Here is a 13,559-nt window from a genome sequence, read left to right on the forward strand (position 1 = left end):
CCTCCCCCCCTCCCCTCAGGGGGCGTTAATTGATGTTAATGAGGGGATTTTAATTAATTATTAATTATTTTAATAGGGGCCTCAGTTAATTAACAGGCCTGTTGGTAATTGGGGTCCCTTTATTAATCCCTTAATTAATAACTCATTATTTTGTTAATGGTTCGTTAATTAGAGGGGATCTCCATTAATTAGTGGGGCTCTGTTAATTAATGGAGCCTTGAAATTGGGGTTTTTTCCTTTAATTTTGGGGATTTTCCCTTGAATTTTGGGGTTTTTTTCCCTTTAATTTTGGGGGTATTTTTGGGGGAATTTTGGGGATGCTTGGAGGGAATTTTGGGACTTTTTGGGTTTAATTTTTGGGGCATTTCAGGGGAATTTGGGATATTTTTATTATTTTATTTTTAAGGGGTTTTTTCCCTGTATAAATTTTGTTCCTTTGGGGTTTTTGGGGTTTTTTTTCCATTTTTCTTTGGCATTTTGGGGATTTTTCCTCCCTTCTCCCCTCCCCCATTTCCCATCCCCCAACGTGAGAACCCTCCCCTATTAAAAAACCCAAATTTGGGATTTTTCCGGGTGGGGGAGGGGCCGTTGCCGGAGCTTTTCGGGTCCTTTTTCAAATAAAACAAAAACACAAAAAAAAAAGAATAAGAAAAACCATTAAAAAACCCCAAACCCACGAAAATCCGTGAGAAATGAAAAATTTCCCCTTTTTTTGTTTTTTCCTGGATTTGGGGGGTCCCTCCCCGCCCCTCCCCCGCCCCCATTTCCCCCCATTTTTCCCCAATTTCCGCTCTCGTCCCTTCCGGGGTTTTGGGGGTCCAAAATGACGAAAATTCCCCAAATTTCCGCGGGGGGGGAGGGGCGGCCCCGACCCCCACCCCGCCCCTCCCCCCACCCAGGCCGTGTCGGGGTTTTTGTCCCTTTTTAGAAATAAAGAAAATTCGCTTGAGCCCAGGGCGGCCTCGGGTGCTGTTTGTGGGGTAAAAACTGGGTTTAAAAGGGTTAAAAGTGGGATTAAAAGGGTAAAAACTGGAATTAAAATAGAGTTTGGGCGGTTAAAACTGTATTTATTGGGTTAAAACTGGGCTTGTTGGGTTAAAACCAGATTTATTGGGTTAAAATCAGGTTTGTTGGGTTAACACTGGATTTATGAGGTTAAACCTGGGTTCAAACGGGCCTGGGGGAGGCTGGAGGGGTTAAAATTTGGTTTAGACGGTTCTACTCAGTCTGGGGGTTAAATTAGATTAAAACCGAGATGGAATTTAAAATTGAAGTCAGTGGGAGGGGCGTTAAAACCGAGTTTGGGGGGGTTCAACTGGGTTTAGAGGAAGTTTGGGGCTTAAACTCGGTCCTGGTGCTGATTTTGGGGCTCAAACCCAGATTTGGGGCTTTTTGAAGTTTATTTGGTTTAAACCCGTCTGGGTTTGGGGCTTTTTGGGGCCTGGCCTTAGGCCTGGGCCTGGTTTTAACCTTTGGCACTCTAGGCCCCGTTCTGGACCCATCTCTGAGGTGTTTACGCCAAATCTCGGCTCATAAAGATTAATTAATTAACACAAATTAACTATTTAATAATTTTATTTCCCTCCCGCGCAGGCCGGGCCTGCTCCGGGGCCTCAGGCCTAGCTCGGTTGCCATGGCAACCGCGGGCCTCTGGGCGCCGCCATCTTGGCCGCGCGCGGCGATGACGTGGTGGGAACGGGGGGGCGGGGGGGATAACGGGGGGGGCTCCCCCTCCCCCCACGGGGATTTTGGGGGGTCCCGGGTGGGGGAGGGGCTCCCGCCTGGGCCGGGGGCGCCCCCTGGGCTCCCGCCGCCATTTTGGGTGCTGGGAGGCGCCATCTTGGGCGGTGTGGGCGCGGTGCGCATGCGCGGGTGTCATGGCGGCATCCGTGGGAGGGTGTGGGCGCCGCCATGTTGGGCGTGGGGACCTCAGGGGCTCGGGCGGCTCTTCCTCCTTCATCTTCCTCTTCCTCCTTTATTTTCCTCTTCCTCCTCTTTTCTTCCTCTTCCCCGTCCTCTTCCTCCTTTATCTTCCTATTCCTCCTCATTTCTTCCTCCTCCTCCTCCCCGTTTTTCTTCCTCCTTTTCCTTCCTTCCTCTTCCCCCAGACCCCAATTTCCTCTCTCTGCCCCCTCCCCCTTCCCCCATTTTTTTTGCCCCTCCCCTCCGTTAATTTTAGGGACCTCCCCCCCCCCCCTCCCCCACCCATTTTTTGCCCCACCCCATTTTTTGGGGGAATCCCCAAAAATGGCCCCGGCCCCGTCTGTGCCGCCAGGTGTTTATTTGGGGGGGTGGGGACACCCCAAAATTGGGGGAACCCCCCTTAAACTGCCCCTCCCCCCCTCAGAGCCGAAATTGGGGGGAGGGGTCGTGGTTGTGGGAGAGGAACCCCCCGAGTTCGGGGTGGGGGAGGTGAGGGAGGAATTTTGGGGATTTTTTGGGAATTTTTTGGGCATGTCCTGAAGCTTTGGGGGATCCCCATTTTGAGGGGGGGGGGTGGGGAGTGATGGGGTGTGGGAGGGGGAATTTTGGGGTGATTTTTGGGGGTTTCCCCACCCCCATTCCAGAACCTTCCCCGAGTCCATCCTTGGTGCCTTTTGAGGATGGGGACCCCCAAAACCCCCCCCAAACCCCCTCAAAACCCCCCAAATTCTGAGCTGGGCTTTTTTTGGGGTGGGGTCCCCAGTTTAGGGGGGAGGTCCCAGCTTTGGGGGGGACCTCAAAAACCCCAAATTGTGCCCCACCCCCCCCTCATTTCCGCCTCATTCTTGGGGTGAATTCGGCCCTAAATCGTACAGGGGTGGCCCGAAATGTGAGGGGGGGTCCCGCAGGATCTTTGGGGGGATTCCCCGGGATTTTTGGGGGGATTCCCCAGATTTTTTGGGGGTCAGAGGAGCGCGCAGAAGAATTTCTTCTCGCGGAAGGGATTCTCCGAGGTCGGCACCGGCGTCAGCAGCGGATCCTCGCACGCGTGCGCCTCGCAGTAACTGAGCAGCTCCGCCGCCGCCTTCGACACCTTGGGCAGGGGGAAAACGGGGTCAGGGAACCCCGAAAATACCTGGGAGCCCCGAAAATGCACCTGGGAACCCCGAAAATACACATGGGGTGGGCAAAACGGGGTCAGGGAGCCCCGAAAATACCTGGGAACCTTGAAAATGTCCCTGAAACCTCTAAAAATATACCGGGGGTGGGGAAAACGGGGTCAGGGAACCCCGAAAATACCTGGGAATCCCTAAAATGTTCCTGGAAACCCTGAAAATGTACCTGGGAATCCCTTAAATGCATCTGGGACAGGGAAATGTGGTCAGGGAGCCCCAAAAATACCTGGGAACCTCAAAAATACACCTGGGAATCCCTAAAATGCACCTGGAACCTCTGAAAATATACATGGGATGGGGGAAAACGGGGTCAGGGAACCCCAAAAATACCTGGGAATCCCTAAAATGTACCTGGGAACCCCGGAAATGTACCTGGGAGCCGCAAAAATAAATCAGGCAACCCCAAAAGTGTACCCAGAACCCCTAAAATACAGCTGGAACTCCTAAAATCAGACCTGGAAACCCCAAAAATTCACCTGGAACTCCCCAAAACAGCCCCCAGTTCCCAAATCCCACCTGGAATTTCTAAATCCACCCTTGGAACCCCAAATCCCATTACCCCCCCCCCCCAAATTTCCTAATTTCCCCTTTTTTATACCCAAACCTCCTCAAAACCGCCCCCAAACCCCATTTTTATGCCCCAAAATCCCATTTGAATCCCCCAAATCCTTTATCCCTCCCCCAAATCTCTCTTAACCCCACCCAAACCCCTCAAAAATCCTCATTCTTTCACCCCAAACCCCCAAATTACTCCCAAATCTCTTTAAACCCCCCCTCAAATCCCAATTTTCCCACCATTTTCCCCATTTCTCTCAATTTTTTTCAATTTTTCTCCATTCCCTCCTTTTTTCCCTTTTTTCCCATTTTTTCCCTTTTCCCCCCATTCCCCCCTGGTTTTTTTTCTTCATTTCCCCCAGTCTTTTCCACATTTTTCCTCCTTTCCCCCCATTTTCCTCCCACTTCCCCCCGCTTTTCCCCATTTTTCCCTATTTATTCCTAATTTCCCCCATTTCCCCTCCATATTTCCCCTCCTTTTATCCCATTTTCCCCCCTTATTTCCCCAAATTCTCCCCATTTTCCCCCTATTCCCCACATTTTTCCTATTTATTCCTCATTTCCCCCCCCATTTTCCCCTCCATTCCCCCCCTTTTTTCCTATTTCCCCCCCCATGTTTCCCTTTTTTTCCCCCCTGGTTTTCCCTATTTATTTCCCATTTTTGCCCATTTTTCCCATTTTCCCCCGTTTTTGCCCCAGACCTTGACCCGGCACAGGCTGGCCTCGATCTTCAGCTGCTCCACCATTTTCCGGGCCTGGCCCACGCTCAGGGTGCTGCTGGGGGGGGGCTCGCCCTTCATGGGGGGGCTGCGGGGGCACCCCGAAATTTGGGACCCCCCAAAAACCAAAAACCCCGAAATCCCCATAAAAAACCCCCAAAAATCCCCCTAAAAATAAATTAAAAAAAAAAAAATCCCCCATAAATTCGATTTTTTTCCCCTCTAAATAAAAATCCTCTCCCCCAACATCCCAAATTTCCCCCTCGAGCCAAAATTTGGGATCCTCCCCAAAAATCCCAAATCGCCCAAAAAAAGTCAACAAAAACGCCCAAAATTTAAAAATAATCCGAATAATATAATTACCCCACCCCAAATTCAGCATCTCCCCCCAAAACCCTCCTGGAAAAAAAATCCCGAATTTTTTCCATCCAGAAATTCCCCCTAAAAATCCAAAATTTCCCCAAAATCCCCCCAGAATCCTCCCCCCAGACCCCCAAAAATCCCAAATTTAACCCCAAAATTCCCAATTTCCCCCAAATCCCCTCCCCCCAAATCAGCCCCAACCCCCCCCCCCAATTTTCCCGCGGTTTTTGCCTCTCCCCGCCCTCCCCCCATCCCCTCCCCCACCCCCCAGGACCCCCCAAAATCCCCCCCCCCCCCCCCCAATCGCCCCTCCCCCACCTGTGCAGGACCCGCGGCCGCTCCGGTCCCGGCGATGCTCGGAGGGGGCGGGGCCTGGGCTGGGGAGGGGGCGGGGCCTGGGCTGGGGGAAGGGCGGGGGGACCACGCCCTTGCCCCTCCGTCCCTTTTTCCCCCAATTTTGGGGGCGTCTCAAAGCCCGCCCCGACCCCCCCAATTTAAAATGGGGAGGGGGTTCATGGTGGGGGAGGGGAGGGGTTAAAGGACCCCTGCCACCCAATTTTGCCCCCCCCCAAACCCTCATAACCCCTCCACACACCCCTAAAACCCCCCAAAATCCCCCTCAAAATGCCCCAAAATCCCTCAGGGACCCCCGCCAGAATCCTGAGGATCCCAGTCCCCACCGGGACCCCCCAAAATTGCCCAAAAGCCCCAAAAATCCCCCCCCCCAAAAAAAAAAAAAAAAAAAAAAAAAAAAAAAAAAAAAAAAAATCCCCCCGTTGCCATGGAAACGGGGCGGGGCCCGGCGGGGCCGCAGTGGGCGGGGCCAGCGCAGGCGGGCCCGCAGTGGGCGGAGCCCACTCATTCCCTCCATATAAGGGAGGGGCGTGGTTTAAATAAGCATTGACCAATAGAGTGAGGCAAGGGCGGGGTTTGCACCCGGAAGCGGCGGGGTTGTGGGCGTGGCCAGGGCGTGGCGGGAAGCGGGAGGTGCCGGCGTTCGGTAAGGGCGCGGGAGCCCCGAAAAGCCCCGAATTTATCCCAAAAATCCGCCCTAAAACTGAAAAAATCGCCGTAAAAACCGCCGGAATCGAATCCGCGACCCTCGAAAACCCCCGGAACCCACTCGGGGTGAGGAAACTCCACCAAAATTACCTCAGAAAATCCCAAAATTTCGCTCCGCGAACCCAAAATCGGCCTCAACGTCTCCCCGGGGTGCCCCAAAATGCCCCAAATTCCCCCCAAAATTCCTCCACGGGACCGCAAAACCTCGAAATCCCCCCGAGGGTTTGGGGGTGGGGGAGGAATTTTTGGAAAAATCCCAAATTTGGGGGTGGGGGAGGGGCGGGAACGCGGCCCTGCCCCTCCCCCACCCTCACCCCTGGCCCGAATTCCGCAATTCCGGGAAAAATCCCAAATTTGGGGTCCCCGAGGGGATTTTGGGGTGGGGGAGGGAAATTTGGGGCTCCCCCGATGAATTTTGTCGTCTAGGGGACGGAATTTTGGCAAAAATCCCAAATTTTGGGGGTCCACGAGGGGATTTTGGGGTGTGGGAGAGGGAATTTGGGGGGAAAAACCCAAATTTTGGGGATCTGGGGGATTAAATTTTTTGGAACAATCCCAAATTTTGGGGTCTGGGGAGGGAAAAATCTCGAATTTTGGGGTCTGGAGAGGAAATATTGGGAATAATCTCAAATTTTGTTGCTGGACTGGGAATTTTTGGGAGGGAATTTTGGGAATCTCCTCCAATTTACGGGACAAGAAGGGGAACTTCGGGGTTCCCTGGAGGTTTTAGGAATGGGGAGGGGAAATTTTGGGATTTCCCAATGAGATTTTGGGAATGGAGCCAAAATTTTTGGGAGGGACTTTTAGTGCGGGGGAGGGAATTTAGGGAGGGAATTTTGGGAGGGAATTTTGGGATTTCCCCCACAGATTTTGGGAATGGGGACGGAATTCTGGGACTGGCCCACAGATTTTAGGTGGGGATGGGAGAGGGAGAAGGGAATTTTGGGGATTCCCCACAAATTTTGGGAATGGGGAGGGGAAATTTTGGAGAGGGAATTTGAGGTTGGAGGCGGAATTTTGGGGTGGGGCAAGGAAATTTTTAGGAGGGAATTTTTGGGATTTCCCCCACAGATTTTTGGGGTTGAGGCCAGAATTTCTGGGAGGAAATTTTGGGGTTGGGGAGAGAATTTTGGGGTGGGGAAAGGGAATTTCGGGATTCCCCCACAGATTTTGGGAATGGAGCCGAAATTTTCGGGAGCGAATTTTTGGGAGGGGATTTGGGGGTGGGGGAAGGGAATTTTTGGAAGGGAATTTTGGGATTCCCACGAGATTTCGGGGTGGGGGAGGGGAATTTGGTGGGAGGGCTCCGCCTCCATGGGGGCGTGGCCCTGCCCCTCCCCTTCCTTAACCCCTCCCCGTTTAACCCCTCCCCTCCCCTTGGGGGTTCCCATGGCCCCGCCCCCCCAATTCTCACCTGGGGCGCTCAGGTGTGGGCGGGGTCAGGTGGGGGCGGGGTTTAACCCTTTCCCTCGCATTTTTAACCCATTTTAACCCCTCCCACTCTGTTTTTCTGCAGCCCCTCCCCCTCCGATGGGGCTCCCATGGCGCCGGGGGGTTTCCCCGCGGCCCCGCCCCCCCCGTTGCTCACCTGGGGGGCTCAGGTGGGGCGGGGGGGCGCGGCGGGCGCTGCTGCGGGGGGCGCTGGGGCTGAGCCTGGCGCTGCTGCTGCTCTGGGGCTCCGTGTTCCTCTACGGCTCCTTCTACTGGGCCTACCTGCCCGCGGCCGCCGTGCTGCGGCCCCTGCACCTGGCCTTCAGGTAAATGGGGCTTTGGGTGTGCACAGTGCACCTGGGCTTCAGGTAAATGGGGCTTTGGGTGTGCACAATGCACCTGGCCTTCAGGTAAATGGGGCTTTGGGTGTGCACAATGGGGCTTTGGGTGTGCACAATGCACCTGGCCTTCAGGTAAATGGGGCTTTGGGTGTGCACAATGCACCTGGCCTTCAGGTAAATGGGGCTTTGGGTGTGCACAATGGGGCTTTGGGTGTGCACAATGCACCTGGCCTTCAGGTAAATGGGGGCTTTGGGACTTTGGGTGTGCACAATGCACCTGGCATTCAGGTAAATGGGGGCTTTGGGGCTTTCGGGGGGTTTGGGTGCACCTGCTGCACCTGGCGTTCAGGTAAATGTGGGGTTTGGTGGGGTTCGGGGGAGGTTTTGGGAGGTTTGAGGGGCTCATGTGTGTCCAGGTGGGGAGTTCAGGTGTCCAAGTGGGGCTGGGAGGGGTTTGGGGGGGGTTTCAGGTGTTTTCAGGTGGGGTTTTGAGGGGTTCAGCCGGGGCTGGGAGGGTTTCTTTGGGGGTTTGGGTGTGTCCAGGTATGTCCAGATGTGTCCAGGTGGGGCTGGGGGGGGTTTAGGGGGGTTCCAGTGGGGTTTTGGGAGATTTGGTGTGTCCAGGTGGGGCTGGGAAGGGTTTTGGGGGGCTCTGGGGGGAGGTTCAGGTGTGTCCAGGTGGGGTTCAGGGCGATGCAGGTGTGTCCAGGTAGGTCCAGGTGGCGTTTTTTGGGGGTTCAGGTGGTGCTGGGAGGGGTTTTGGGGCATTTGGGTGTGTCCAGGTGTGGTTTCAGTGGGTTCAGGTGCGCTCAGGTGTGTTCAGGTGGGGTTTGGGGGGGCTCAGGTGGGACCAGGTTTGGTTTGGGGGGGTTCAGGTGTGTCCAGGTGAGGCTGGGAAGGGGTTTTGGGGTGGTTTTGGGGTGTATGGGGTTTTGGGGTGATTTTAGGGTGGTTTTGGGGGGTTTTGGGGTGGTTTTGGGTGTTTCTGGGGGGTATTTCTCATCCCTGACCCATTTCTGCCCCCCAGGTCGGACTGTGAGCGCCCCGGGCCCGAGCTCTGCTCCTTCCCCACGGCCAACGTGTCCCTGCTGGGGGAGCACCGCGAGAAGGTTCTGGAAATGTCCCAGAATTTGGGGCCAAAGTGTGCCGAAAATGTCCCAGAATTCTGGGGGGTTTGGGGCTGGGGGGAGCACCGGGAGAAGGTTCTGGAATATCCCAGAATTTGGGGAATTTGGGGCCAAAATGTCCTGGAAATGTCCCCAGAAATTTGGGGGTTTTGGGGCCAAAATGTGCTGAAAATATCCCAAAAATGCCATTCCCAGCTGTACCAGGTGTGCCCAGGTGTATCCCAGGTGTAACCCACCTGTACCCAGGTGTATCTCAGGTGTATCTCAGGTGTAACCCAAGTGTATCCCAGGTGTAACCCAGGTGTAACCCAGGTGTATTTCCCCCCCTCAGGTGTTACTCTATGGGCAGCTGTACTGGATCTGGCTGGAGCTGGGTACCCAGGTGTAACCCAGGTGTAACCCAGGTGTACCCCAGGTGTATCTCAGGTGTATCCCAGGTGTAACCCAGGTGTATTTTACCCTCAGGTGTTACTCTATGGGCAGCTGTACTGGATCTGGCTGGAGCTGGGTACCCAGGTGTAACCCAGGTGTACCAGGTGTAACCCAGGTGTAACCCAGGTGTGTTTTACCCTCAGGTGTTGCTCTATGGGCAGCTGTACTGGATCTCGCTGGAGCTGGGTACCCAGGTGTAAACCAGGTGTAACCCAGGTGTACCCCAGGTGTAACCCAGGTGTATCTCAGGTGTATCCCAGGTGTAACCCAGGTGTGTTTTACCCTCAGGTGTTGCTCTATGGGCAGCTGTACCGGATCTCGCTGGAGCTGGGTACCCAGGTGTACCCCAGGTGTAACCCAGGTATACCCCAGGTGTATCTCAGGTGTATCCCAGGTGTAACCCAGGTGTGTTTTACCCTCAGGTGTTGCTCTATGGGCAGCTGTACCGGATCTCGCTGGAGCTGGGTACCCAGGTGTACCCCAGGTGTAACCCAGGTATACCCCAGGTGTATCTCAGGTGTATCCCAGGTGTAACCCAGGTGTGTTTTACCCTCAGGTGTTGCTCTACGGGCAGCTGTACCGGATCTCGCTGGAGCTGGAGCTGCCGGAGTCGCCGGTGAACCGAGAGCTGGGGATGTTCATGGTGGGGCTGAGCCTGTACGGGAGCGACGGCAAAACCCTGGCCAGGAGTGAGAGATCGGTACTGGGATGGACTGGGGAGGGACTGGGATGGACTGGGATAGACTGGAATGGACTGGGATAGACTGGGATTGAACTGGGAATGGAGTGGGATTGACTGGGATAGACTGGGATGGACTGGGATAGGACTGGGATTGAACTGGGAATGGACTGGGATAGACTGGGATTGACTGGGAATGACTGGGATTGACTGGGATTGACTGGGATAAACTGGGATGGACTGGGATAGACTGGGACTGAACTGGGATTGAACTGGGATTGACTGGGATTGGACTGGGATAAACTGGGATTGAACTGGGATAAACTGGGATTGAACTGGGATTGACTGGGAATGGAGTGGGATAGACTGGGACAAACTGGGATTGACTGGGATTGAACAGATTGAACTGGAGTTGAACTGGGAATGAGATTGGGAACTGGGAATGAACTGGGAACTGGGACTGGGACTTTGGGCTGGGATTTGGGGGATTTTGGGTCTGGGATGGGATTGGAAGGCTCTGGGATGGATTTGGGGTCTCTGGGTGGGATCTGGGGAGGATTTGGGGGTCCCAGTCGGGATTTGGGGTCCCAGGGGTGGGCTTAGGTGTCTCTGTCTGTATTTGGGGTCCCATTTGGGCTCTGCGATGGATTTGGGGTCTCTGGATTGGATCTGGGGTGGGTTTGGGGTTGGATTTGGGATCCCAGTCCAGGCTTAGGGTTGGATTTGGGGTCTCGGGGTGTTTTTGGGGTGTTTTTGGGGTCTCACTCTGTTTTTTGTGCTCCCAGGCCATGCTCCATTACCGCTCCCGCCTGCTCCGGGCCCTGCACACCGCGGCCTTTGGGGCGGATTTGGGGACTCTGGGGTTGGATTTGGGGTGGGTTTGGGGTCTCAGGGGTGTTTTTGGGGTCTCATTTGGGGTTTTGGGGTGTCCCCAGGCCATGCTCCATTACCGCTCCCCGCCTGCTCCGGGCCCTGCACACCGCGGCCTTCGCCGGACTCTTCCTCAGCGGCTTCGCGGAGCAGAGCCAGACCCTGGAGCTGGAGCTGATGGGGCGCTACCGCGAGGACCCCGTGGGTCTGGGGGCGCTTGGGGGGTCTCAGTGGGGCTTTGGGGGGATTATTGGGGTCCCAGAGGGGGTTCTGTGGGGGATTTGTGGGGGGATTTATGGGGGTCCCAATGGGGTTTTGGGGGGTCCTGGGGAGATTTGGGGGGTCTGGGAGCGATTTTGAGGGGATTTGGGGGAGTTTGGGGGATCCTGAAGGGGTCCCAGGGGGATTTGGGGGGTCCTGGAGGGATGTGGGGTATTTTGGGGGGATATTTGGGAGATATTTTGTGGGCCCCAAGGTGTTTTTGGGGTATTTGGGGGTATTCTGGGGATATTTTGGGTGTCCCAGGGTTATTTTGGTGTATTTTGGGATATTTTGATGTATTTTGGGGCTCCCAGGATATTTTGGGTGTCCCAGGGCTATTTTGGGGGTATTTTGGGGTTGTTTGGGGATATTTTGGGGGTCCCTGACCCCCCGTTTCCCCCTCCCCAGTACTCACCCACCGTGGGGGCTCTGGTTGAGATCCGCAGCCGCCGGGTGCAGCTCTACGGGGCGCGGCTGCGCGTGCACGCGCACTTCAGCGGCCTCAGGTAACCCCGACACCTGCCTGAAACCTGCCTGAAACCCGCCCCAAACCTGCCCCAAACCTGCCTGAAACCTGCCCCAAACCTGCCCCAAACCTGCCCTATACCTGCCCCAAACCTGCCCTATACCTGCCCCAAACCTGCCCCGGACCTGTCCCCAGGTACCTCCTGTGCCATTTCCCTGTGACGTCAGCGGTTGTGGGCGGGGCCGGGAATTGTCACACACCTGTCCCTGTCACACCTGTACCTGTGTCACACCTGTGTCACACCTGTCGCACCTGTCCCTGTCACACCTGTCCCAGTACCTGCTCTATCACTTCCCTCTGATGCCAGCGGTTGTGGGCGTGGCCGGGATCTGTCACACACCTGTCCATCTGTCCCTGTGTCACATCTGTCCGTCTGTCCCTCACCTGTCACACACCTGTCCCTGTGGCACACACCTGTCACACCTGTCCCCAGGTACCTCCTCTATCACTTTCCTGTGACGTCAGCGGTTGTGGGCGTGGCCGGGAGCTGTCACACGCCTGTCACACACACGTCACACCTGTGTCACACATGTCACACACCTGTCACACCTGTACCTGCCCATGTCACACCTGTCCCCAGGTACCTCCTCTATCACTTCCCTGTGACGTCAGCGGTTGTGGGCGTGGCCGGGAACTGGACGCTCCTGGCTTTGCTGACCCTGGGGGGGTACCTGCAGTGGGGGAGGGGCCCCCGAAGGCCCCGCCCCCGCCCAGCACAGGTGAGACATGAGGGGGGAGGGGGCTAAGGGAGGGGGCGGGGCTAATGGGGATGGGGGCGGGGCTGGGGATCCCTCCCGCCCCTCCCCCACCGCTGAGCTCACCTGGGCCCCTCCCCCAACAGGAGCGGAGGAACCGGGGAGGAGCCACCGGGGAGGGGGAGGGGCCAGGTGAGAGATGGGGGCGGGGCAAAGGGGGAGGGGCCAGGGGTGGGGGAGGGGCTGCGGAATTTGGGGAAGTTTTGGGAGGATTTTGAGGATTTTTTGGGGGAAATTTGGGAGAATTTTTGGAGGAATTTTGGGGAGAATTTGGGGATTTCTTGAAGGGAATTTTTGAGGGAATTTTGAAAGATTTTTGGGGAAGAAATTTAGGGATATTTGGGAGGGTTTTTTGGGGGAAATTTTTGAGTGAATTTGGGAATTTTGGGGGGAATTTTTGGAGGAATTTGGGAGGGGATTTTGGGGGAGATTTTCAGGAAATTTTGGGCAGAATTTGGGAGGGATTTAGAGGAAGATTTTGGGGAGGTTTGGGGGATTTTTGGGGGGGGATTTTTGTGAAGATTTTTTGGGAAATTTCGGGTGGGATTTTGGGGAGTTTTGGGGTTATGTTTTTGGGAAGGATTTTGGGGAGGCTTTGGGTGGTATTTTTGGGTGGGATTTTTGGGATTTTGGGAATGTTCAGGTTGATTCTTTCTCCCCCCTCCCCCCTCTCCCCAGACCTCCCAGACCCCCCCCAGAATTCGGAGGAGCCCGAAAACGTCGGAGCCTCGGAGCCCGGCCCAGGTGGGGGAGGGGCAGAGACCCCCAAAACAAACCCCAGAATCCAAAGGGGGGGGAGGGGCCCCAATTTGGGGGTGGGAGGGGCCGAATTTTGGGGGTGGGAGGGGCCCAAATTTTGGGTCTGGGGTCTCTGACCGCCCCTCCCCCCTCCCCAGACCCGCCCCTGCTCAGCGCCGCCCCCAAGGAGGGGGAGGGGCCCGAGGAAGAGGAGGAAGAGGAGGGGGCGGGGCAGCAGCAGGAGGAGGCCACGCCCACGCCCCTCCCCCACGCCCTCGCGGACGGCCCCGCCCCCCTCCGGCAGCGCCAGCTCTGCTCCAGCTCCTGAGCCCCGCCCCCCCCGCCCCTCCCCCATTTTGGGGGGGTCAATAAAGGCTTCGGCCCCTCCCCCACACCCCCAAAATGAGTCGGGATTTATTTGGGGAGGGGGAGGGGGGGAGAGGGGACGGGAGCCCCAAATTCCCCTCAAATTCCCCCAAATTTCCTCCCAATTCCTCCCAATTTTCCCCAAAATTCCCCCCAAATTCTTCCAAAATCTCCTCCCCATAATCAACTCGAAGAAAATCTGGTCCAAATTTAAGAATTTTGGGGTATATTTTTGT

General features: G+C 55.7%; 2 protein-coding genes across 2 annotated transcripts; one reads left to right on the forward strand and one right to left on the reverse strand.

The window, feature by feature from the left end:
* Nucleotides 1-2,256: 2,256 nt before the first annotated feature.
* GNG3 (G protein subunit gamma 3) lies at nt 2,257-5,119 on the reverse strand. Its single transcript, XM_058822406.1, has 3 exons — nt 5,054-5,119; nt 4,355-4,460; nt 2,257-3,016 (listed from the first exon to the last, which is right to left on the reverse strand). The coding sequence occupies exons 2-3, from the start codon at nt 4,451-4,453 to the stop codon at nt 2,888-2,890; spliced, it is 228 nt and encodes a 75-aa protein (XP_058678389.1). The 5' UTR covers nt 4,454-4,460; nt 5,054-5,119; the 3' UTR covers nt 2,257-2,887.
* Nucleotides 5,120-7,338: 2,219 nt separating this feature from the next.
* On the forward strand, nt 7,339-13,346 carry BSCL2 (BSCL2 lipid droplet biogenesis associated, seipin). The gene is given in 11 exon segments (XM_058822380.1): nt 7,339-7,407; nt 7,409-7,554; nt 8,597-8,678; nt 9,685-9,828; nt 10,743-10,763; nt 10,765-10,878; nt 11,347-11,444; nt 12,045-12,183; nt 12,306-12,351; nt 12,898-12,963; nt 13,116-13,346. Coding segments are annotated over 11 exon segments (1,095 nt in total). The 3' UTR covers nt 13,286-13,346.
* Nucleotides 13,347-13,559: the final 213 nt, after the last annotated feature.

This window comes from Ammospiza caudacuta, chromosome 32 (assembly GCF_027887145.1).
Source record: "Ammospiza caudacuta isolate bAmmCau1 chromosome 32, bAmmCau1.pri, whole genome shotgun sequence".
Taxonomy (NCBI): Eukaryota; Metazoa; Chordata; class Aves; order Passeriformes; family Passerellidae; genus Ammospiza; species Ammospiza caudacuta.